The sequence below is a fragment of the Rhinoderma darwinii genome, chromosome 3 (assembly GCF_050947455.1).
Source record: "Rhinoderma darwinii isolate aRhiDar2 chromosome 3, aRhiDar2.hap1, whole genome shotgun sequence".
Classification (NCBI taxonomy): domain Eukaryota; kingdom Metazoa; phylum Chordata; class Amphibia; order Anura; family Rhinodermatidae; genus Rhinoderma; species Rhinoderma darwinii.
In genome coordinates this window covers 3,577,025-3,604,932 of record NC_134689.1, presented here as the reverse complement: position 1 = coordinate 3,604,932, position 27,908 = coordinate 3,577,025, and the positions used below count along the sequence as shown (strand labels likewise).

The window sequence follows — 27,908 nt, the reverse complement described above, 5'->3', positions numbered from 1 at the left end:
CCTACTAACAGCCCTTGCGTCCTAACGTCACGCCTCGCACGTCGCCTCGGAGAGCTCCGCCCCCATCATGGCTGCGGCTCCTGTGTAGAACGGGAGCCGGGACAGGAGCCACCGCTTAGCCCCAGCTGCGGCCACAGGTGAGCGGGGCGGGGAGTTTGGACAATTTGTTAGCCCGCGCTTGAGGAGACGGGGCAATATTCCGGTGTTTGGGGCGGGTTATAGTAATTACCCCTCTATGGGGCAACTGCCCTCAGTGACCGGGGCTGAAGTTCTGCTGTGAGGCTCCTGGTGAAGGGACCGGGAATAACCCAGCCGGGCAATATGCTGCCTAGGCGTTATATGTATTCACTGCTGCCCTCTAGTGGAGAAACGGGGAATAACAGCGGTGTCTGAATTCTACATTATACTGAATGCTCCCCCTATAATTTTTAGTGACCTGAAGCTGCTCCCCCTAGTGGTGGGGAAGAACATAGCGTGTCCATTTCTGCAGTCTCCATCTACCCCAGTTATATACTCCACCCACTGATAGATGATCTGCCCCCTAGTGGAGGGGTAGAACACTCATTAGTGCTGCCTGCATGTCCCCTTCTGCCCCAGTCATAGGCCCTTAGATCAATTCTGGATTGCCTGCCCCCTAGTGGAAGGCCGGAATATACCCAGTGTTCATGTTACTGCCCCCTGCTGTAACCCCTCGCCTTGTAGTGACCTCTTCACCCCGTGTGGTGGCAGTTTGTGTGTCCCCCGCAGCCTATAATCCTGGGGGGACCTGCTGTTATTACAGCTGTATAATCTCTGGCTGTCCCCTCTTATATTGTTTGCCCTGCTGTAGATGCCATGTGCTGGCCCCACACCCGCCCCTCCTGGCATATATATTTAGCATCACCGCATAGCAGAGCCGACCGCTTATCGATAAACTGACGATGTGGTTATATACAATGAGCGGCTGACGGGTTCTCCGCCGTTATCCCCCGTAACATATCAGGAGACCTGTCGTCAGCCCGGAACACTGCTGCACCGAGGTCTGCTGCACCGAGGTCTGCTGTTCTGTTGTTCGGCCATTATTGCTGCAGAGGTTAATTAAAAGACATTACACAATTGACCGGTTCTTACTTCAATGTATATACACCCAATATACTGTATACCAGACTGCTGGCGGGTAATATGGGCGTAATAGTCTGCTGGAGGGTAATATGGGTGTGATAGTCTGCTGGAGGGTAATATGGGCGTGATAGTCTGCTGGAGGGTAATATGGGCGTGATAGTCTGCTGGAGGGTAATATGGGTGTGATAGTCTGCTGGAGGGTAATATAGGTGTGATAGTCTGCTGGAGGGTAATATAGGTGAGATAGTCTGCTGGAGGGTAATATGGGTGTGATAGTCTGCTGGAGGGTAATATGGGTGTGATAGTCTGCTGGAGGGTAATATAGGTGTGATAGTCTGCTGGAGGGTAATATAGGTGTGATAGTCTGCTGGAGGGTAATATGGGTGTGATAGTCTGCTGGAGGGTAATATAGGTGTGATAGTCTGCTGGAGGGTAATATAGGTGTGATAGTCTGCTGGAGGGTAATATGGGTGTGATAGTCTGCTGGAGGGTAATATGGGTGTAATAGTCTGCTGGAGGGTAATATGGGTGTAATAGTCTGCTGGAGGGTAATATGGGTGTAATAGTCTGCTGGAGGGTAATATGGGTGTGATAGTCTGCTGGAGGGTAATATAGGCGTGATAGTCTGCTGGAGGGTAATATAGGTGTGATAGTCTGCTGGAGGGTAATATGGGTGTGATAGTCTGCTGGAGGGTAATATAGGTGTGATAGTCTGCTGGAGGGTAATATAGGTGTGATAGTCTGCTGGAGGGTAATATAGGTGTGATAGTCTGCTGGAGGGTAATATAGGTGTGATAGTCTGCTGGAGGGTAATATAGGTGTGATAGTCTGCTGGAGGGTAATATGGGTGTGATAGTCTGCTGGCGGGTAATATGGGTGTGATAGTCTGCTGGAGGGTAATATAGGTGTGATAGTCTGCTGGAGGGTAATATAGGTGTGATAGTCTGCTGGCGGGTAATATGGCTGTGATAGTCTGCTGGCGGGTAATATGGCTGTGATAGTCTGCTGGCGGGTAATATGGGCGTGATAGTCTGCTGGAGGGTAATATGGGTGTGATAGTCTGCTGGAGGGTAATATGGGTGTGATAGTCTGCTGGAGGGTAATATGGGTGTGATAGTCTGCTGGAGGGTAATATGGGTGTGATAGTCTGCTGGAGGGTAATATGGGTGTGATAGTCTGCTGGAGGGTAATATGGGTGTGATAGTCTGCTGGAGGGTAATATGGGTGTGATAGTCTGCTGGAGGGTAATATGGGTGTGATAGTCTGCTGGAGGGTAATATGGGTGTGATAGTCTGCTGGCGGGTAATATAGGTGAGATAGTCTGCTGGAGGGTAATATGGGCGTGATAGTCTGCTGGAGGGTAATATGGGCGTGATAGTCTGCTGGAGGGTAATATGGGCGTGATAGTCTGCTGGAGGGTAATGTGGGCGTGATAGTCTGCTGGAGGGTAATGTGGGCGTGATAGTCTGCTGGAGGGTAATGTGGGCGTGATAGTCTGCTGGAGGGTAATGTGGGCGTGATAGTCTGCTGGAGGGTAATGTGGGCGTGATAGTCTGCTGGAGGGTAATGTGGGCGTGATAGTCTGCTGGAGGGTAATATGGGCGTGATAGTCTGCTGGAGGGTAATATGGGCGTGATAGTCTGCTGGAGGGTAATATGGGCGTGATAGTCTGCTGGAGGGTAATATGGGCGTGATAGTCTGCTGGAGGGTAATATGGGCGTGATAGTCTGCTGGAGGGTAATATGGGCGTGATAGTCTGCTGGAGGGTAATATGGGCGTGATAGTCTGCTGGAGGGTAATATGGGCGTGATAGTCTGCTGGAGGGTAATATGGGCGTGATAGTCTGCTGGAGGGTAATATGGGCGTGATAGTCTGCTGGAGGGTAATATGGGCGTGATAGTCTGCTGGAGGGTAATATGGGCGTGATAGTCTGCTGGAGGGTAATATGGGCGTGATAGTCTGCTGGAGGGTAATATAGGTGTGATAGTCTGCTGGAGGGTAATATGGGCGTGATAGTCTGCTGGAGGGTAATATAGGTGTAATAGTCTGCTGGGGATGGATATAAGGGAGCGCTGTGGTGTAATCTGATTGGTTCTTTGTTCCGGCACATTCCTGGGCTCTGGTGTTGCTTTAAGTAAATCCGGCAGACAGACGGGGCTCTGGTCATATAGCACATCACGCGCCTGATCCGACCTCCACCCACATTATATCCGCCAGACACACAGGGGTTAATCCAGGACTATATATCCTATAACATTACACAGCACCCCCCCCCCCCCCGCTCCACATCGCAGCGTCCTACACGAGTATTCATCACCTGCCGTTCGTTATACACAGCAAGACTTCTCCCATTCACGAACAGCAAGCAGAGATCTTGAAGAAGTAGAACTTAATGCTTATGAGAAAGTTGCAGAACTTTGGGTGTGTTTGTTACTAGTTCGATATTTTACGACCGTCCTGTAAATGACGCTGCAGCCGTTTCTGCACGTAGCACCTGACGTGGAGGTGGCGGCAGTTCAGTCATGTGCAGCGGCGTAAATGTTACCGGCCGTGACTGAACCGCAGCTGGAGACCAAGGTCGTGTCCTCTGCCGGGAGTTCGGGGTGTGCGGGGTCAGTGTCTGCCGGGAGATCGGGGTGTGCGGGGTCAGTGTCTGCCGGGAGATCGGGGTGTGCGGGGTCAGAGTCTGCCGGGAGATCGGGGTGTGCGGGGTCAGTGTCTGCCGGGAGATCGGGGTGTGCGGGGTCAGTGTCTGCCGGGAGATCGGGGTGTGCGGGGTCAGTGTCTGCCGGGAGATCGGGGTGTGCGGGGTCAGAGTCTGCCGGGAGATCGGGGTGTGCGGGGTCAGAGTCTGCCGGGAGATCGATGTGTGCGGGGTCAGAGTCTGCCGGGAGATCGGGGTGTGCGGGGTCAGAGTCTGCCGGGAGATCGGGGTGTGCGGGGTCAGAGTCTGCCGGGAGATCGGGGTGTGCGGGGTCAGAGTCTGCCGGGAGATCGGGGTGTGCGGGGTCAGAGTCTGCCGGGAGATCGGGGTGTGCGGGGTCAGAGTCTGCCGGGAGATCGGGGTGTGCGGGGTCAGAGTCTGCCGGGAGATCGGGGTGTGCGGGGTCAGAGTCTGCCGGGAGATCGGGGTGTGCGGGGTCAGAGTCTGCCGGGAGATCGGGGTGTGCGGGGTCAGAGTCTGCCGGGAGATCGGGGTGTGCGGGGTCAGAGTCTGCCTGGAGATCGGGGTGTGCGAGGTCAGTGTCTGCCGGGAGATCGGGGTGTGCGGGGTCAGAGTCTTTGGGGTGTGCGGGGGTCAGTCTGCCGAGAGATCGGGGTGTGCGGGGTCAGAGTCTGCCGGGAGATCGGGGTGTGCGGGGTCAGAGTCTGCCGGGAGATCGGGGTGTGCGGGGTCAGAGTCTGCCGGGAGATCGGGGTGTGCGGGGTCAGAGTCTGCCGGGAGATCGGGGTGTGCGGGGTCAGAGTCTGCCGGGAGATCGGGGTGTGCGGGGTCAGAGTCTGCTGGGAGATCGGGGTGTGCGGGGTCAGAGTCTGCCGGGAGATCGGGGTGTGCGGGGTCAGAGTCTGCCGGGAGATCGGGGTGTGCGGGGTCAGAGTCTGCCGGGAGATCGGGGTGTGCGGGGTCAGAGTCTGCCGGGAGATCGGGGTGTGCGGGGTCAGAGTCTGCCGGGAGATCGGGGTGTGCGGGGTCAGAGTCTTTGGGGTGTGCGGGGGTCAGTCTGCCGAGAGATCGGGGTGTGCGGGGTCAGAGTCTGCCGGGAGATCGGGGTGTGCGGGGTCAGAGTCTGCCGGGAGATCGGGGTGTGCGGGGTCAGAGTCTGCCGGGAGATCGGGGTGTGCGGGGTCAGAGTCTGCCGGGAGATCGGGGTGTGCGGGGTCAGAGTCTGCCGGGAGATCGGGGTGTGCGGGGTCAGAGTCTGCCGGGAGATCGGGGTGTGCGGGGTCAGAGTCTGCCGGGAGATCGGGGTGTGCGGGGTCAGAGTCTGCCGGGAGATCGGGGTGTGCGGGGTCAGAGTCTGCCGGGAGATCGGGGTGTGCGGGGTCAGAGTCTGCCGGGAGATCGGGGTGTGCGGGGTCAGTGTCTGCCGAGAGATCGGGGTGTGCGAGGTCAGAGTCTGCCGGGAGATCGGGGTGTGCGGGGTCAGAGTCTTTGGGGTGTGCGGGGGTCAGTCTGCCGAGAGATCGGGGTGTGCAGGGTCAGTTTTCCGCTCCTGTGTCCTTTAGTCGGGGTTCCCCCCTATAAGTCACGGCCGGGAGCAGCTACGGGAACTCTGTGAATTGTTATTCTCATTATTATCGCTTTAAAGTGACGGCTGCAAATAAATTCCTGGACTAGAACGGCTGTAACTCGGCTGACGGGTGCTGACGTTTATGACGGGCGTTGAAGAAAATCGCATGGCGCCGCTTATCCTGCTGAGACTCGTCAGGGCAGAGCCTCCTGGTGCATTCCACAATCCGGGCTGCACAATTAGACTCCAGTAATGAAGTAGAGATGAAATCTCCGTCTAACGCTGCAATGCATTACTGACCTTGTCCCGACCAGGCTTTATGCTCTAGTCACAACCAAAGCTGCAGACTCTACTTCTCCCACAATGCATCAGGCAGAGTATAACTTTTAAGACACCGAAACACCAGGGAGATGGTCCGGTTCTGCAGCTTGAGAATGAACATTTAGAATGGTGTCTGCAGCTCTGGATGTGACTAGAGTAGAAGTCCTGATAAGTCGCCCAGCGTTGTGTAATGTGATCGTGGGTGGAGTTCTGCTTTAATAAGGTATATTTTGTGTTTTTCCCGTGTCTCTCAGGAGCTCTGCACTCCCCGATACCTCAGGACGAGCTCATGGCGTCGGCGTCCTCGGTGCCTGTCGGGTTTCACTATGAAACGAAGTATGTCGTGCTCAGCTTCTTGGGTCTCCCCCTGCAGGAGGCGCCGGGGGAAGGGCCCGCTACTGGAGGAGCAGGTGAGCTCGGATCATTGCCAGTGGTTTTCTGTGCTGGGACTTGTAGTTCTCCACAGTGTTTGGATGGGATGTGAGCGATGTCTGGACTCTAAACACTCATATAATATTCTATTTCTCCCTATAGTCCCTGAGACGCCTTCTCATGTTGCCTTGTGTGTCAGTCTTCACTGCCGGTCTAGCATTCTATTCATGCAGCAGAAACGTTAGAAAAGTCGTCATATCGATTTGACTGTAGGGTCTTTTAGGATAATTCTGAGGCACCGCAGCCCGGCCTTACCCCCGCAGGAGTGATGAGTCTGTGAATTCCCAGCGCAGCAGCCGCCTCTGCTCCTCCCGTGTTTTCCGCTCGGCTTCTGATTCGGTCTGACAAGCTGTCGGTGGAGATCAGGCTCTCGTCCATAACTGGTGCACTGAACACCAGGCCTGCACAGTCCATCACCGAGCAGATCGCCCGCCCCGTCCTCTGCCCCAAGCAGGACCGCTCCCTATAGGTTGTTTGGGTGAACCATTGTTCCTTTCAGCATCCCTGCGGGCGTACACACCCCCATAATCCCGGAGGTTTGTTGATCTGTGACCCCACAATTCGACCTTCTGTACTGGGAGAGATCTACAGCTCTGTTCATCCTGGTTCATAAATAGAATGCCAGAATTGCAGTGAAGACTGACACATTTTATAGGAGAAAAGCATGTAATGCTACAAAACAATGCAGACTTATAGGTCATTCAGGGTGTTTGGAAAGCTGGGTGATAGCTCGTATGGGTGATGGCGGCCCTCTGTTACCTGCAAAGGAGACAAAGATAACGATGTGAATATACTCCGGATCTCCTGGGACCACGTAATGACGAGATTGTCACCAGACGTGACCGACGATGACTAGTGAAGCGGCTGCGGCAATGAACCACAGACGCAGCCAGAGGCCTAAAATGGGAGGGGCTTAATTGATTTGGCTCCTCCCCGTTGCCTCTTTGGGCGTCAGGATCGGCCTGTAGTCACTAAGCTGTGAAATATTACAAAGCCAAATAATGTTCTGTAACGTAATAACAAATATTGATTATAATCGTCTGGGTCATTATTACAGGCGTCCTGGCGACTCCGGTCACTGCAGCGCTGGCCAAAGACCAACTGGATAAACTGAAGACAGAGATAGAGGAGGAGCTGAGGAGGCTGGAGGAGGAGATCTCTGCAGGTCAGTGTGAAGTGATAAGCGGCGTCATCCGTGATGTCACCGCTGCTCAGTAGTGAATGGATAGGCTGTATTCTCAGTGATGTCACTGCTGCTCTCTAGTGAATGGATAGGCTGCGTTCTCAGTGATGTCACCGCTGCCCTCTAATGAATGGATAGGCTGCGTTCTCAGTGATGTCACCGTTGCTCTCTAGTGAATGGATGTCACCGCTGCCCTCTAGTGAATGGATAGGCGGCTTTCCCAGTGATGTCCCCGCTGCTCTCTAGTGAATGGATAGGCTGCATTCTCAGTGATGTCACCACTGCTCTCTAGTGAATGGATAGGCTGCATTCTCAGTGATGTCCCCGCTGCTCTCTAGTGAATGGATAGACTGCATTCTCAGTGATGTCACCGCTGCTCTCTAGTGAATGGATAGACTGCATTCTCAGTGATGTCACCGCTGCTCTCTAGTGAATGGATAGGCTGCATTCTCAGTGATGTCACCACTGCTCTCTAGTGACTGGATAGGCTGCATTCTCAGTGATGTCATCGGCAGCTCATCGCCTTGTACATCTACTGATTTTCCCCCTCTCATTGGTTCCAGTCTTTCCCAGCACTGGTTTTGACATGCACACCTCCCCAGTCTTCAGCCCCGCCAGCCCAGACAGCAGTATTGAGGAGTGTTTGGCTCATCTTGCGGACAGGATGTGTCTCGAGATCCCGGCTCCACTGGACAAAGCCTCACAGAACCTCATGAGCCGGTGAGTGCTGCTCCCTTCTGCCCCCTTGTGACGGTTTTGAAGCTATCCAGGCACCCCCAGCCGAGATAAGGAAATTAGATTGTAAGCCCACTGGAAACAGGAATGGGAGCGGCCATGTACAGCGTGACGGCACAGCCCGGCGCCAAATAAATGACGTCCCACCTCTGTTTCTCCATCACAGGAGCCTGACGTATGAGATGTATAAGAAGGAATCGGATGCTGCGGCCTCACAGACCAGCGGCTGGAATCAGGTGGGTTATAGGGAGGGTCCGCACCCCTCCCCCCTGTAACGCGGACCTGCTGGATTACTTCAGGAGGGAGGCACGCGATGCTGCTGCCGCCGCCACTGCTGCCGCTGCCGTAACTAAGCAGAGATGCCATTCAGGGGTCTGGGAAAGCTGAGTAACCTCTAAGGGCAGCCATATTGCTTTACCCAGAAATAGATATAACTAAGATACCGCTGGACATTACTTAGTAGGAGCGGATGATTACCGCCCATGGCGCAGGGATACAGTAAAAGCTTCATCCGCTCCGAGATTATTCCTCTGCCGGGAAGAGGCCGATTTCTGAGTAATCTCAAGTCTCCTCGTCTCTTACAGATGTTTATTTTATTCTGATTCGTTCCTCTCTTCGCAGGTACTGATGCCTCTTGTCCTCCTGCAGCGCCTCCTGCTGGAGCAGACAAGACGCGGCAATCGCCAACTAGACAATCTGGTGCAATTTGGGGTCTCGTATGTGGAGGACGTGTGCGCAGACTTCATCATCCAGCAAGGAGGATGGGTAAGAGCGAGATATAATGTAATAATGTACAAGTCATTTATTGGTGGAGTCTGGTATATAGATAGTGCAGCTCCACTCACTGCTCATATTAACACAAGGGGTGCAGGAATTCCTTCTAAGTCACCTGACAGAGACGTATGTCTGAAATATTCCGCCTCTCAGGACTCAGGATGGAGAACAGACTTCAATACTGTAACATGGGAGGAGGTTTATGCCGTGCTCAGTGCTGCCCCCTACTGAACAATGTACTGTGTATGACATACCAACAGAAGTGGGAGGATGGAAGTGACAACAAATATAACTACTATAATACTGCCCCCTATATACAAGAATATAACTACTATAATACTGCTCCTATATACAAGAATATAACTACTATAATACTGCTCCTATATACAAGAATATAACTACTATAATACTGCTCCTATATACAAGAATATAACTACTATAATACTGCTCCTATATACAAGAATATAACTACTATAATACTGCTCCTATATACAAGAATATAACTACTATAATACTGCCTCCTATATACAAGAATATAACTACTATAATACTGCCCCCTATATACAAGAATATAACTACTATAATACTGCTCCTATATACAAGAATATAACTACTATAATACTGCTCCTATATACAAGAATATAACTACTATAATACTGCTCCTATATACAAGAATATAACTACTATAATACTGCTCCTATATACAAGAATATAACTACTATAATACTGCTCCTATATACAAGAATATAACTACTATAATACTGCTCCTATATACAAGAATATAACTACTATAATACTGCCCCTATATACAAGAATATAACTACTATAATACTGCCCCTATATACAAGGATATAACTACTATAATACTGCCCCCTATATACAAGAATATAACTACTATAATACTGCCCCCTATATACAAGAATATAACTACTATAATACTGCTCCTATATACAAGAATATAACTACTATAATACTGCTCCTATATACAAGAATATAACTACTATAATACTGCCTCCTATATACAAGAATATAACTACTATAATACTGCCCCCTATATACAAGAATATAACTACTATAATACTGCTCCTATATACAAGAATATAACTACTATAATACTGCTCCTATATACAAGAATATAACTACTATAATACTGCTCCTATATACAAGAATATAACTACTATAATACTGCTCCTATATACAAGAATATAACTACTATAATACTGCCCCCTATATACAAGAATATAACTACTATAATACTGCCCCCTATATACAAGAATATAACTACTATAATACTGCCCCCTATATACAAGAATATAACTACTATAATACTGCTCCTATATACAAGAATATAACTACTATAATACTGCCCCTATATACAAGAATATAACTACTATAATACTGCCTCCTATATACAAGAATATAACTACTATAATACTGCCTCCTATATACAAGAATATAACTACTATAATACTGCCTCCTATATACAAGAATATAACTACTATAATACTGCCTCCTATATACAAGAATATAACTACAATAATACTGCCCCTATATACAAGAATATACCTACTATAATACTGCTCCTATATACAAGAATATAACTACAATAATACTGCCCCTATATACAAGAATATACCTACTATAATACTGCTCCTATATACAAGAATATAACTACTATAATACTGCCTCCTATATACAAGAATATAACTACTATAATACTGCCTCCTATATACAAGAATATAACTACTATAATACTGCTCCTATATACAGGAATATAACTACTATAATACTGCCCCTATATACAAGAATATACCTACTATAATACTGCTCCTATATACAAGAATATAACTACTATAATACTGCCTCTATATACAAGAATATAACTACTATAATACTGCCTCCTATATACAAGAAAATAACTACTATAATACTGCTCCTATATACAAGAATATAACTACTATAATACTGCCTCTATATACAAGAATATAACTACCATAATACTGCCTCTATATACAAGAATATAACTACTATAATACTGCTCCTATATACAAGAATATAACTACAATAATACTGCCCCTATATACAAGAATATACCTACTATAATACTGCTCCTATATACAAGAATATAACTACTATAATACTGCTCCTATATACAGGAATATAACTACTATAATACTGCCCCTATATACAAGAATATAACTACTATAATACTGCCCCTATATACAAGACTATAACTACTAATACTACCCCTCTATACAAGAATATAACTACTATAATACTGCTCCTATATACAAGAATATAACTACTATAATACTGTCCCCTATATACAAGAATATAACTACTATAATACTGTCCCCTATATACAAGAATATAACTACTATAATACTGCCCCCTATATACAAGAATATAACTACTATAATACTGCCCCCTATATACAAGAATATAACTACTATAATACTGCCCCCTATATACAAGAATATAACTACTATAATACTGCTCCTATATACAAGAATATAACTACTATAATACTGCTCCTATATACAAGAATATAACTACTATAATACTGCCCCTATATACAAGAATATAACTACTATAATACTGCCCCCTATATACAAGAATATAACTACTATAATACTGCCCCTATATACAAGAATATATCTACTATAATACTGCCCCCTATATACAAGAATATAACTACTATAATAATGCTCCTATATACAAGAATATAACTACTATAATACTGCCCCTATATACAAGAATATAACTACCATAATACTGCCCCCTATATACAAGACTATAACTACTATAATACTGCTCCCTATATACAAGAATATAACTACTATAATACTGCCCCCTATATACAAGAATATAACTACTATAATACTGCTCCTATATAGAATAATATAACTACTATAATACTGCCCCCTATGGATTATATATTCTCGGCAGGAGGAGTGTATGTATGTAGGTGCGGTCTCTTTCCGCGGTGACTGGGAGGTGACATGCTGGTCGGTGACTTGCGTCTTCTCATGGCGCCGGGTGGTCGGGTTTGCTTTGCTTTGTCGCCATTGTTTGCACTATCTGGGTCGTGGATCTGCTCTGCGGCGGTCCTAGTGCCCTCCATGTTACACGTCTCTGAGCTCGGAGATCATACTCGGGATTATAGGTCGCGTCTGTCCGGCTGGATAGAAGGTAAATTCTCCGGGGCTTACGCTGCAGATGATGTAGTCATTTCCTGATGGATTAAGCGTTTTCATTGCTCCCTGTGCAGATGTCGGACACGTGAGGATCGGCGGCGCTCGCGATGTGAACTGGATTCTGCTCCTTCGCTGCTGTTGCTCGTTTGGTCTTTTTCTAATATTTTTCAATAATTTTCACACATTTCATATATAAAGATGATATTTCGGATCTGGACGCTTGTGCTTATATCTTTATTCACAAAGCTTTGGATATAAGAAAATGGTGGGGGAGGGGGAGTCACGTGATGTTTCATGAGCGTTTTTAATATCTAAGCTGCCCGCACTGATGAGACCCTAAACCAACCGCTCCGGCGTGTAAATATAACTAGTGCTGCCGACTATGCACAGGGGGACTGATCTCACCATCATTAAAGGGCCGGAAAAGTCTGGAGGATATAATAGTACTGGAGTGTTATAAGAGGAGCGGCTGATATCAGTCACACATATGATGTAATGTCTCTGGAGGATATAATAGTACTGGAGTGATATAAGAGGAGCGGCTGATATCAGTCACATATGATGTAATGTCTCTGGAGGATATAATAGTACTGGAGTGATATAAGAGGAGCGGCTGATATCAGTCACATATGATGTAATGTCTCTGGAGGATATAATAGTACTGGAGTGTTATAAGAGGAGCGGCTGATATCAGTCACACATATGATGTAATGTCTCCACAGGATATAATAGTACTGGAGTGATATAAGAGGAGCGGCTGATATCAGTCACATATGATGTAATGTCTCTGGAGGATATAATAGTGCTGGAGTGATATAAGAGGAGCGGCTGATATCAGTCACATATATGATGTAATGTCTCTAGAGGATATAATAGTACTGGAGTGATATAAGAGGAGCGGCTGATATCAGTCACACACATGATGTAATGTCTCTGGAGGATATAATAGTACTGGAGTGATATAAGAGGAGCGGCTGATATCAGTCACATATGATGTAATGTCTCTGGAGGATATTATAGTACTGGAGTGATATAAGAGGAGCGGCTGATATCAGTCACACATATGATGTAATGTCTCTGGAGGATATAATAGTGCTGGAGTGATATAAGAGGAGCGGCTGAGATCAGTCACATATGATGTAATGTCTCTGGAGGATATAATAGTGCTGGAGTGATATAAGAGGAGCGGCTGATATCTGTCACATATGATGTAATGTCTCTGGAGGATATAATAGTACTGGAGTGATATAAGAGGAGCGGCTGATATCAGTCACATATGATGTAATGTCTCTGGAGGATATAATAGTGCTGGAGTGATATAAGAGGAGCGGCTGATATCAGTCACATATGATGTAATGTCTCTGGAGGATATAATAGTACTGGAGTGATATAAGAGGAGCGGCTGATATCAGTCACACATGATGTAATGTCTCTGGAGGATATAATAGTGCTGGAGTGATATAAGAGGAGCGGCTGATATCAGTCACACATGATGTAATGTCTCTGGAGGATATAATAGTGCTGGAGTGTTATAAGAGGAGCGGCTGATATCAGTCACATATGATGTAATGTCTCTGGAGGATATAATAGTACTGGAGTGTTATAAGAGGAGCGGCTGATATCAGTCACACATATGATGTAATGTCTCTGGAGGATATAATAGTGCTGGAGTGATATAAGAGGAGCGGCTGATATCAGTCACATATAATGTAATGTCTCTGGAGGATATAATAGTGCTGGAGTGATATAAGAGGAGCGGCTGATATCAGTCACACATATGATGTAATGTCTCTGGAGGATATAATAGTACTGGAGTGATATAAGAGGAGCGGCTGATATCAGTCACATATATGATGTAATGTCTCTGGAGGATATAATAGTGCTGGAGTGATATAAGAGGAGCGGCTGATATCAGTCACATATAATGTAATGTCTCTGGAGGATATAATAGTGCTGGAGTGATATAAGAGGAGCGGCTGATATCAGTCACATATGATGTAATGTCTCTGGAGGATATAATAGTGCTGGAGTGATATAAGAGGAGCGGCTGATATCAGTCACACATATGATGTAATGTCTCTGGAGGATATAATAGTGCTGGAGTGATATAAGAGGAGCGGCTGATATCAGTCACATATAATGTAATGTCTCTGGAGGATATAATAGTGCTGGAGTGATATAAGAGGAGCGGCTGATATCAGTCACACATATGATGTAATGTCTCTGGAGGATATAATAGTACTGGAGTGATATAAGAGGAGCGGCTGATATCAGTCACATATGATGTAATGTCTCTGGAGGATATAATAGTACTGGAGTGTTATAAGAGGAGCGGCTGATATCAGTCACACATATGATGTAATGTCTGGAGGATATAATAGTGCTGGAGTGATATAAGAGGAGCGGCTGATATCAGTCACACATATGATGTAATGTCTGGAGGATATAATAGTGCTGGAGTGATATAAGAGGAGCGGCTGATATCAGTCACATGATGTAATGTCTCTGGAGGATATAATAGTACTGGAGTGATATAAGAGGAGCGGCTGATATCAGTCACATATATGATGTAATGTCTGGAGGATATAATAGTGCTGGAGTGATATAAGAGGAGCGGCTGATATCAGTCACATATGATGTAATGTCTCTGGAGGATATAATAGTGCTGGAGTGATATAAGAGGAGCGGCTGATATCAGTTACACATATGATGTAATGTCTGGAGGATATAATAGTACTGGAGTGATATAAGAGGAGCGGCTGATATCAGTCACACATATGATGTTATGTCTGGAGGATATAATAGTGCTGGAGTGATATAAGAGGAGCGGCTGATATCAGTCACACATATGATGTAATGTCTCTGGAGGATATAATAGTACTGGAGTGATATAAGAGGAGCGGCTGATATCAGTCACATATGATGTAATGTCTCTGGAGGATATAATAGTACTGGAGTGATATAAGAGGAGCGGCTGATATCAGTCACATATATGATGTAATGTCTCTGGAGGATATAATAGTACTGGAGTGATATAAGAGGAGCGGCTGATATCAGTCACATATGATGTAATGTCTCTGGAGGATATAATAGTGCTGGAGTGATATAAGAGGAGCGGCTGATATCAGTCATATATGATGTAATGTCTCTGGAGGATATAATAGTGCTGGAGTGATATAAGAGGAGCGGCTGATATCAGTCACACATATGATGTAATGTCTCTGGAGGATATAATAGTGCTGGAGTGATATAAGAGGAGCGGCTGATATCAGTCACACATATGATGTAATGTCTCTGGAGGATATAATAGTACTGGAGTGATATAAGAGGAGCGGCTGATATCAGTCACACATATGATGTAATGTCTCTGGAGGATATAATAGTACTGGAGTGATATAAGAGGAGCAGCTGATATCAGTCACATATATGATGTAATGTCTCTGGAGGATATAATCGTGCTGGAGTGATATAAGAGGAGCGGCTGATATCAGTCACACATATGATGTAATGTCTCTGGAGGATATAATAGTACTGGAGTGATATAAGAGGAGCAGCTGATATCAGTCACATATATGATGTAATGTCTCTGGAGGATATAATAGTGCTGGAGTGATATAAGAGGAGCGGCTGATATCAGTCACACATATGATGTAATGTCTCTGGAGGATATAATAGTGCTGGAGTGATATAAGAGGAGCGGCTGATATCAGTCACACATATGATGTAATGTCTCTGGAGGATATAATAGTACTGGAGTGATATAAGAGGAGCGGCTGATATCAGTCACATATATGATGTAATGTCTGGAGGATATAATAGTACTGGAGTGATATAAGAGGAGCGGCTGATATCAGTCACATATGATGTAATGTCTCTGGAGGATATAATAGTGCTGGAGTGATATAAGAGGAGCGGCTGATATCAGTCACACATATGATGTAATGTCTCTGGAGGATATAATAGTACTGGAGTGATATAAGAGGAGCGGCTGATATCAGTCACATATATGATGTAATGTCTCTGGAGGATATAATAGTACTGCAGTGATATAAGAGGAGCGGCTGATATCAGTCACACATATGATGTAATGTCTCTGGAGGATATAATAGTACTGGAGTGATATAAGAGGAGCGGCTGATATCAGTCACACATATGATGTAATGTCTCTGGAGGATATAATAGTACTGGAGTGATATAAGAGGAGCGGCTGATATCAGTCACATATATGATGTAATGTCTGGAGGATATAATAGTACTGGAGTGATATAAGAGGAGCGGCTGATATCAGTCACATATGATGTAATGTCTGGAGGATATAATAGTACTGGAGTGATACAAGAGGAGCGGCTGATATCAGTCACATATGATGTAATGTCTCTGGAGGATATAATAGTGCTGGAGTGATATAAGAGGAGCGGCTGATATCAGTCACATATGATGTAATGTCTGGAGGATATAATAGTACTGGAGTGATATAAGAGGAGCGGCTGATATCAGTCACACATATGATGTAATGTCTCTGGAGGATATAATAGTGCTGGAGTGATATAAGAGGAGCGGCTGATATCAGTCACACATATGATGTAATGTCTCTGGAGGATATAATAGTGCTGGAGTGTTATAAGAGGAGCGGCTGATATCAGTCACATATATGATGTAATGTCTCTGGAGGATATAATAGTGCTGGAGTGATATAAGAGGAGCGGCTGATATCAGTCACATATGATGTAATGTCTCTGGAGGATATAATAGTGCTGGAGTGATATAAGAGGAGCGGCTGATATCAGTCACATATGATGTAATGTCTCTGGAGGATATAATAGTACTGGAGTGTTATAAGAGGAGCGGCTGATATCGGTCACACATACTCGCCCTCATTCTCTCTTTGGCATGACATTTTCCCTGCAGCGAGTTGGCCTGATTATTACTGTGCGCGCTCCGTGCTGTGCTTGTCGTGCGCGCGCCCCTCGTCCCTGCTCTCGGCTTCTCCCGGCTCCGGTGCAGATGTTTCAGTCTCTTCACTGGATTCTGCAGCTCTCTGGCCGTGTGGCGGGTAAGACCTTCACCTATGAGGCCCCTAATGCTTGTTGTCTATTCTAGGGGGGGGGGGGGGGGGTCTGCTCCATCTGTAGGTGTTTAACCCTTTCATAACCAGAATGTTTTTGGGGTTTTTTTTAATTTATTTTTTAACTATTTTACACCATCAAGGAGAGTTGTTGCGTCTCCTCGCTGTGTCGTTGCGTCTCGCCGTGTCGCGTCTCATCGTGTTTATTATATATTCTCTGGGAACAGATGTGTAATATTCACCTCGTTCCCGGTACTGCAGGGGTTAATCAGACCGCAGAGCAAAACCCTACTGATCCCTCTGGACATGAAGTGACCCCAATATGACGAGCGGCTGGGGAATAAGATCGGAGGGGCTCCCGGGGTTTGGGGGTCTGTCGGCTTCATTTCTTCCGCTCAGTTAGCGCCAAACCTATACTCTCCCATCGTCCCGATGCAGGCGCTCCACCCTCTGTTAACCCCTTCATCTTCATTTATACATGGCACTATAGGGTTTATTTCAGTCCTGGCTGATATATTCTAAATGAGAATCTTAATACTTTTATACTCCAATCACATCCAAAGCTGCGTTTAGGATACTGCTGGCTGCCAATATAAATCAAACCGCACAGTGCTGACACACACGTCGCTCACAGCGTAGCTCTGATGCATTGCATTCTGGAGGATGACTGCGGGAGGAAACACTACATCTCCCGCAATGCCACACAGCAGGTTCTGTACAGACACTGAATGGTGCAGGAGCGTTGTACTGTGTGACCGCTCTGACTTTATTTAGTTATGAGCAGAGCTCAGGATATGCCACAAATATCTGTGGGGGTCCCTGCTCTGCAACCTCCACCTATAGGGAGATTGAGGGGTCCCCAGGGTGCAGCTACACGTGGATCCCCATCTTTGTTTCTCTCTAGTGCGTTTTATTAACGGGAGCCAATACAGTGCCGCCGCCACCATCCCATAATGCACTCTGACCATGTAATATTCTGCATTAATCGGGTAATAATGTGGCCACTGTGGGGCGCTGTTCTCCCAGAACCACTGATCGTTAATGTGATCGTCCAGTCCCGTGTAAATGAAGCTTCATCGTTGCAGAATAAAAAGGTCTGCAACGTTTCAATAGGATTTGTGATTCTGTCGCACCATTTTCAAGGTCTCTGCTTCCTGTTAGTGAATAGCAACACTTCTCCTGACCTGGTGGTGCTCACACAGCTGATAGTTTGTTACAATGTATTAATATAGTTCAGAGCTATCAGCCTGGAGTCCAGGACAGGCGAGAGATTGTGGCTGCAGTGTGGAGCTCACGGACGATTGTCTACACTAATATTGTGAATGTGACTGCAGCTCTGGATGTGACTGGAGCATAGGACGTGATGCAACTCAAGATCAGTAAAGTTACTCAGCATCTTATTGGATCTTGAATTGAGGCTCCGGAGTGAAAAAACAAGGATTCCATCATCCGCTCCGTATCTGCTGCGTTCTGTTTATCTGGGGTTGTTATATAGAGTCTGATCCCCTGGCGACATCATTGCCTGTTACATAAGCAGCAGCCCGAGGCCGGCGGCAGCGCACAGAAGAGCATGCTGGGTATTTATTCTGTGACATTCTTGCAAATTAAGCGGCTTTACTGTCCACTCTGATGAATTTGGGAGATTCCCGGATTCTTAAAGGGACATGCGCACCTCAAATTACATTACAATTCTAGATTTTTTTTATTTATCCTTCTGATCTTAACTTCGTATTTTATTTAAATTTTCTAAATATATATTTTTGTTTTTTTTATTACAAAACAAAATTTTTGTCGTCATTCCCATTGATCATGCGATCAGCTGCTCACAGATCATGTTTAGATGATTGACACCAATTACAGTTGGCCTATTTAGCTGAAGTTCCACATTGGATGAACCTTGGCCTTGTCAACAAATTTAGGGGGAACAAAAAACTACCTGGAAACCATCAACATGCATGTTGGCTGCTGTTGATGGATGTTAATTTCTTTTTAATACTTTAGAGTAATTAGATTCTGCTATAAATGGGCAGTGCCATCAATTACCAGTAGTGAAGTTCACTTTATAAACCGTTATGTTCTGACTTAATCATCTGGACACCATCAGCAAGCTGCTGTTACTATGTGTCTGTCTTGCACTTGGGACTGAGTTATGTTCCTGACTGGCTCCATAACATATGGGAAAAATGTATAATGAAAAGGCATTTGTATCCAGATCCTTCTTATATGTGGAGTAACATGGACTAATGATGACATCACCGCCCGTGTGCCGAGGGTGGAGCGATCTCCAGGCAGCAGTCCTAATAATTACTGGTAACTTCCCCGGCCCTTGGAGACTTTTCAGCATCTCAGTAATTACTTACAATACAAATCATAACTTATTACTGCTGAGAATCCCCCCCCCCCCCCGAGATCTCACGTCAATGTCTCCAGCGTTCTCACTATTTATACCCCACAACTCCGTATTATATTCTTGTATATAGGGGGCAGTATTATAGTAGTTATATTCTTGTATATAGGAGCAGTATTATAGTAGTTATATTCTTGTATATAGGGACCAGTATTATAGTAGTTATATTCTTGTATATAGGGGCAGTATTATAGTAGTTATAGTCTTGTATATAGGAGCAGCATTATAGTAGTTATATTCTTGTATATAGGAGCAGTATTATAGTAGTTATATTCTTGTATATAGGGGGCAGTATTATAGTAGTTATATTCTTGTATATAGGGGGCAGTATATAGTAGTTATATTCTTGTATATAGGGGGCAGTATTATAGTAGTTATATTCTTGTATATAGGGAGCAGTATTATAGTAGTTATATTCTTGTATATAGGGGGCAGTATTATAGTAGTTATATTCTTGTATATAGGAGGCAGTATTATAGTAGTTATAGTCTTGTATATAGGGGGCAGTATTATAGTAGTTATATTCTTGTATATAGGAGCAGTATTATAGTAGTTATATTCTTGTATATAGGAGCAGTATTATAGTAGTTATATTCTTGTATATAGGGGGCAGTATTATAGTAGTTATATTCTTGTATATAGGGGGCAGTATTATAGTAGTGATATTCTTGTATATAGGGGCAGTATTATAGTAGTTATATTCTTGTATATAGGGAGCAGTATTATAGTAGTTATATTCTTGTATATAGGGGGCAGTATTATAGTAGTTATATTCTTGTATATAGGGAGCAGTATTATAGTAGTTATATTCTTGTATATAGGGGGCAGTATTATAGTAGTTATATTCTTGTATATAGGAGGCAGTATTATAGTAGTTATAGTCTTGTATATAGGGGGCAGTATTATAGTAGTTATATTCTTGTATATAGGAGCAGTATTATAGTAGTTATATTCTTGTATATAGGAGCAGTATTATAGTAGTTATATTCTTGTATATAGGGGGCAGTATTATAGTAGTTATATTCTTGTATATAGGGGGCAGTATTATAGTAGTGATATTCTTGTATATAGGGGCAGTATTATAGTAGTTATATTCTTGTATATAGGGAGCAGTATTATAGTAGTTATATTCTTGTATATAGGGAGCAGTATTATAGTAGTTATATTCTTGTATATAGGGGGCAGTATTATAGTAGTGATATTCTTGTATATAGGGGCAGTATTATAGTAGTGATATTCTTGTATATAGGGAGCAGTATTATAGTAGTGATATTCTTGTATATAGGGGCAGTATTATAGTAGTTATATTCTTGTATATAGGGGCAGTATTATAGTAGTTATATTCTTGTGTATAGGAGCAGTATTATAGTAGTTATATTCTTGTATATAGGAGCAGTAGTATAGTAGTTATATTCTTGTATATATGGGTAGTATTATAGTAGTTATATTCTTGTATATAGGAGCAGTATTATAGTAGTTATATTCTTGTATATAGGAGCAGTAGTATAGTAGATATATTCTTGTATATATGGGTAGTATTATAGTAGTTATATTCTTGTATATAGGGGGCAGTATTATAGTAGTTATATTCTTGTATATAGGAGGCAGTATTATAGTAGTTATATTCTTGTATATAGGGGGCAGTATTATAGTAGTTATATTCTTGTATATAGGAGCAGTATTATAGTAGTTATATTCTTGTATATGGGGGCAGTATTATAGTAGTTATATTCTTGTATATAGGAGCAGTAGTATAGTAGTTATATTCTTGTATATGGGGGCAGTATTATAGTAGTTATATTCTTGTATATAGGAGCAGTAGTATAGTAGTTATATTCTTGTATATATGGGCAGTATTATAGTAGTTATATTCTTGTATATAGGAGCAGTATTATAGTAGTTATATTCTTGTATATAGGGGGCAGTATTATAGTAGTTATATTCTTGTATATAGGGGCAGTATTATAGTAGTTATATTCTTGTATATAGGGGCAGTATTATAGTAGTTATATTCTTGTATATAGGAGCAGTATTATAGTAGTTATATTCTTGTATATAGGGGGCAGTATTATAGTAGTTATATTCTTGTATATAGGAGCAGTATTATAGTAGTTATATTCTTGTATATAGGGGGCAGTATTATAGTAGTTATATTCTTGTATATAGGGGCAGTATTATAGTAGTTATATTCTTGTATATAGGGGCAGTATTATAGTAGTTATATTCTTGTATATAGGAGGCAGTATTATAGTAGTTATATTCTTGTATATAGGGGGCAGTATTATAGTAGTTATATTCTTGTATATAGGAGCAGTATTATAGTAGTTATATTCTTGTATATGGGGGCAGTATTATAGTAGTTATATTCTTGTATATAGGGGCAGTATTATAGTAGTTATATTCTTGTATATAGGGGCAGTATTATAGTAGTTATATTCTTGTATATAGGGGGCAGTATTATAGTAGTTATATTCTTGTATATAGGGGCAGTATTATAGTAGTTATATTCTTGTATATAGGGGCAGTATTATAGTAGTTATATTCTTGTATATAGGAGGCAGTATTATAGTAGTTATATTCTTGTATATAGGGGGCAGTATTATAGTAGTTATATTCTTGTATATAGGAGCAGTATTATAGTAGTTATATTCTTGTATATGGGGGCAGTATTATAGTAGTTATATTCTTGTATATAGGAGCAGTAGTATAGTAGTTATATTCTTGTATATGGGGGCAGTATTATAGTAGTTATATTCTTGTATATAGGAGCAGTAGTATAGTAGTTATATTCTTGTATATATGGGTAGTATTATAGTAGTTATATTCTTGTATATAGGGGGCAGTATTATAGTAGTTATATTCTTGTATATATGGGTAGTATTATAGTAGTTATATTCTTGTATATAGGAGCAGTAGTATAGTAGTTATATTCTTGTATATATGGGTAGTATTATAGTAGTTATATTCTTGTATATAGGAGCAGTATTATAGTAGTTATATTCTTGTATATAGGAGCAGTAGTATAGTAGTTATATTCTTGTATATATGGGTAGTATTATAGTAGTTATATTCTTGTATATAGGAGCAGTATTATAGTAGTTATATTCTTGTATATAGGAGCAGTAGTATAGTAGATATATTCTTGTATATATGGGTAGTATTATAGTAGTTATATTCTTGTATATAGGGGGCAGTATTATAGTAGTTATATTCTTATATATAGGGGGCAGTATTATAGTAGTTATATTCTTGTATATAGGGGCAGTATTATAGTAGTTATATTCTTGTATATAGGGAGCAGTATTATAGTAGTTATATTCTTGTATATATGGGTAGTATTATAGTAGTTATATTCTTGTATATAGGAGCAGTATTATAGTAGTTATATTCTTGTATATAGGAGCAGTAGTATAGTAGATATATTCTTGTATATATGGGTAGTATTATAGTAGTTATATTCTTGTATATAGGGGCAGTATTATAGTAGTTATATTCTTGTATATAGGGAGCAGTATTATAGTAGTTATATTCTTGTATATAGGGGGCAGTATTATAGTAGTTATATTCTTGTATATAGGGAGCAGTATTATAGTAGTTATATTCTTGTATATATGGGTAGTATTATAGTAGTTATATTCTTGTATATAGGAGCAGTATTATAGTAGTTATATTCTTGTATATAGGAGCAGTAGTATAGTAGATATATTCTTGTATATATGGGTAGTATTATAGTAGTTATATTCTTGTATATAGGGGCAGTATTATAGTAGTTATATTCTTGTATATAGGAGCAGTATTATAGTAGTTATATTCTTGTATATATGAGCAGTTTTATAGTAGTTATATTCTTGTATATAGGGGGCAGTATTATAGTAGTTATATTCCTGTATATAGGAGCAGTATTATAGTAGTTATATTCTTGTATATAGGGAGCAGTATTATAGTAGTTCTATTCTTATATATAGGGGCAGTATTATAGTAGTTATATTCTAGTATATAGGGGCAGTGTTATAGTAGTTATATTCTTGTATATAGGGGGCAGTATTATATTAGTTATATTGTATATAGGAGCAGTATTATATTCGTTATATTCTTGTATATAGGGGGCAGTATTATAGTAGTTATATTCTTATATATAGGGGGCAGTATTATAGTAGTTATATTCTTGTATATAGGAGCAGTATTATAGTAGTTATATTCTTGTATATAGGGGGCAGTATTATAGTAGTTATATTCTTGTATATAGGAGCAGTATTATAGTATATCCCTGTATATAGGGGGCAGTATTATAGTAGTTATATTCTTGAATATAGGGGCAGTATTATAGTAGTTATATTCTTGTATATAGGGAGCAGTATTATAGTAGTTATATTCTTGTATATAGGGAGCAGTATTATAGTAGTTATATTCTTGTATATAGGGGCAGTATTATAGTAGTTATATTCTTGTATATAGGAGGCAGTATTATATTATAGTAGTTATATTCTTGTATATAGGAGGAAGTATTATAGTAGTTATATTCTTGTATATAGGAGCAGTATTATAGTAGTTATATTCTTGTATATAGGGAGCAGTATTATAGTAGTTATATTCTTGTATATAGGGGGCAGTATTATAGTAGTTATATTCTTGTATATAGAGGGCAGTATTATAGTAGTTATATTCTTGTATATAGGGGCAGTATTATAGTAGTTATATTCTTGTATATAGGGGCAGTATTATAGTAGTTATATTCTTGTATATAGGGGCAGTATTATAGTAGTTATATTCTTGTATATAGGGGCAGTATTATAGTAGTTATATTCTTGTATATAGGGGCAGTATTATAGTAGTTATATTCTTGTATATAGGAGCAGTATTATAGTAGTTATATTCTTGTAGATAGGGGCAGTATTATAGTAGTTATATTCTTGTATATAGAGGGCAGTATTATAGTAGTTATATTCTTGTATATAGAGGGCAGTATTATAGTAGTTATATTCTTGTATATAGGGGCAGTATTATAGTAGTTATATTCTTGTATATAGGGGGCAATATAATGCTGGTTATATTCTTGTACATGCTTTATTCAGCAGAGGGCGACACTGAGCACAGGAATACGTTCTTTGTAGGTTACGGAGAATATATAGTCTCTGCTCCACCCTGAGACATGAGGATTTCTTATAACCTCTTCTCTCTGGTTTCTGCTCCTGTTGTGTTAATATCCGCAGTGACTGGAGATATTATGTAATAAACCTCTGACGGAGCATTGAGCAGAGCAGGGTTGGTAGTTACAAGTTTTCAATTCCAGCGTGGTTTGGTAAATGGCTTGTATGATGGGGGTTGTGGTTCCTGCTATTGTTTATTAGTTAATAAGCAGAAATCCTTTTATTGCTCCGGGATTTCAATCACACAGAGCGTGAAGTGCATCATGGAAATGGATTTTCTCAGTTGAGTTTGTGTTCCAGTAATTTCGGCAGCAGAGATTACGCTCTAATTGCTTTAGTTTCTTGTCCTCACAAAGTAGCAATTCTGCAATTAATATATTTATGTATTAATGAGCCCGGCGTTTACTGTGCCAGGTCCTGCAGATCGCGTTCTGTTCACTTCTGGTGATGCCAACGAGTCAGACCGTGTGAGATGTCGGCTTTAATCGTGCCGGTGCACCCATAGGAAGCTATTGAGGTGCAGAATCTGTTGTAGCGAGGATTACACGCGGGATAATATTGTTTTTGAGATGTGACGGGGATTATACTGTATTAGTAACTGAAGATAAGGGGTAAAGTTTTGGACATAATTAAGATGTAACCGGAGTCAGACATGTAATGTAAGATGTGAATACGTTTCTAGAATTCCAAAATATTAATGGGTTTTTAGGCGTCATAATCTACAGCTGAGAAACCCTAATCATAACAGTGCCCCCGGTCCCTAATTCTCATTTCACAGCTGTAGACTACATTACAACAGTGCCACCTAGTGCTCATTTCTCAGCTGTAGACTACATTACAACAGTGCCACCTAGTGCTCATTTCTCAGCTGTAGACTACATTACAACAGTGCCACCTAGTGCTCATTTCTCAGCTGTAGACTACATTACAACAGTGCCACCTAGTGCTCATTTCTCAGCTGTAGACTATATTACAATAGTGCCACCTAGTGTAGGTTACATTTTAAAACTGTGCCCCCTAGTGTCCATTTTCACCTGTAGATTACATTACAAATCTGCCCCTAGAGTTCATTTCTCAGCTGTAGATTACATTACAATTGTGCCCCCTAGTGCTTGTTTCTTGTGGACTATATTTGCTGAGAGGCAGCCTCTCGGGGGCACTATTCCAATGAAATCTATAGTCGATAAACAGCCACTAGGGGGAGCCCTCATCTAATGTAATCTGTAACTGTGAAATGGTCTATAGGGGCACTTTAATTAGATATAACTTTACACCAGTGCCCCCTAGTGGCTGTTTCTCAGCTAATTGTTAAATCTGTGGCAATATAATGGATGGTAGAAATAGTGGGGGGGGGGGTGTCGGACTTGACAATATACAGTTTTAGATCCGCAGTGACTTTAGTGAAGAATTTTCCCCAGACGCTCATTGTCTCATGTCTTTCCAGGGCACAGCGTTCAGCCTGGACACTGAGGAGGACGATGTCCCGGGTCTGATCGCTGAAGACAGTAACGACATCTACATCTTAACCAGCGATAACTCGGAACAGGTGAGTCCTCCCGAGAGCCTGGCCGTCTCCTCCTCCTGGCACACCGAAAGCTTGCCCACTTCCCTGGGTCCTGAGTCCTGGCAGCAGGTGGCTATGGATCCTGAGGAGCTAAAGAGCCTGGACAGCAATGGCGGAGGGGAGGAACGCAGCGAAAACAACTCGTCAAACTCTGACATCGTCCACGTGGAGAAAGAGGAGATAGCGGAGGTCATCGAGGAGGCGGCTGTGGTGGAGGAGAGACTCAAGCTACAAGAGGAGGAGGAGGAAGAGGACGACGAGGCTGAAGAAAGGGAGATCTTGTTCTTCCCATCCGCCACACTCGCTGCCCCATCCCCTCCATCTCAAGTGGAAAAGGAGAGCCCCTCTCCTCCAGCAATGAAGCCCCCAATGTTGGACATAGCCATAGAGGGAGCTTCAGAGAAGGAGCCTCCCCCGGAGGAGTCAGAAGAGATCTCGGTTCCTTCACCATTGGAAAAATTTGAGTCTCCCGTAGCCCCCCTACTGCCTCAACCGACCAAACCGGGGGAAGAGAAACCGGTTATCTTTTCAGAGGGAAAGTCTATCCTCCTCTATGGAGGAGCAGCTGCCGTCGCCATTTTGGCAGTAGCCGTGGCCATGGTGATGGCGCTGAGAAAAAAGTAGAAGAGAACAGCCAAGTGTTGCTTCTCCCTCTAATCCAAGTCTGCCCAGTTCCCTCTTGTGCCACCCGTGTCGCTCGTACCCCAGCCAGAAAAAATTACAGCAATTGAGCGGTAAAGGGGCGAGAAGCTCCGGTGTGGGAGTCCGTGAGACCTCCATGTCGGCCGCTGATATGATTTCACTGCACAGGCTTTACCAAGCTGTTAACTCTTCCGTTGCCATCACTGCCAGGGCCGACACCGGGATGCCTCGATGTGCCGCAATAATCTCGTTCTGGTGACCACGGCATGTATTGCTGGCAGCCAATTAAAATACCAAAAAAAGAAAACGGGAAAAAAATATATTGGACCTGTGGTAGATTTATCCCCAGTTTACATACGGGAGCCGTAACGAAAGCCGGATGAGGGCAAGACGCCGCCATCTTTATTTTCTAGTTCTCATTATGTTGGTGGTGACTAGAGGTGGGCGAAGCGTTGGCCGAATCTCCATCTTATTCTGACACCATCTCTGGGCGCTGAGTAACCCTGGGCGAGTGCGATCACCGGTGATCAGTCTCGTTTACTAGGAAGTTCATTAGATTCATGGCTGTGATCCTCAGAAGTCGCCCGGCATAGGGAGGGCTAAATGGGCAAGTGACGTCTTTCTCGGCTAGGGCCCCAATCCCGCCACAGGCACAAGTTTACATTTCTGTGTGTAGCCCTTTAAAAACGAGTCAGAGGCCACAAGTCGTGAGGCCACGGCTGTGACGTATGTCGCGTGCGCAGATTTAATAGTAAAGCAGATTATTTTCTTTATGTGATAACGGCAAATTACCCGTCACGGATTTATCTTCTGGACAAAGAAAAAAAAAAAAAGGAACAATTTCCCGGAACTGTTAATTTGATGATTTCTTTTTTTTTTTTTTTCACCCCGGATTGACGACACTTCGACCTCTGCAGGGACCGGGTGGAGTCCTGCCATTGGTGGTCACCCAGATTTGGGACGGGGAGGGTTTGGGTTTCCTGCATTGCAAAGATTTTATTTTTAACAAATAAAAAGAAAGCAGTTATTTTATGGAGCAGTCGATCAATGGAAAATTGTGTATTAAGAGAAGGAAAGAAACCCCCCCCCCCTCCGTGTGACTGGTGTA

General features: G+C 43.0%; 1 protein-coding gene across 1 annotated transcript; it reads left to right on the top strand.

Annotated features, from left to right (window-relative positions):
* On the top strand, positions 1-27,832 carry BCL2L13 (BCL2 like 13). Its single transcript, XM_075855681.1, has 7 exons — positions 1-137; positions 5,909-6,064; positions 7,144-7,251; positions 7,833-7,989; positions 8,171-8,240; positions 8,626-8,769; positions 26,039-27,832. Exons 2-7 carry the CDS (start codon positions 5,944-5,946, stop codon positions 26,780-26,782), a joined length of 1,344 nt encoding a protein of 447 aa, XP_075711796.1. The 5' UTR covers positions 1-137; positions 5,909-5,943; the 3' UTR covers positions 26,783-27,832.
* The last annotated feature ends 76 nt before the right edge of the window (positions 27,833-27,908 follow it).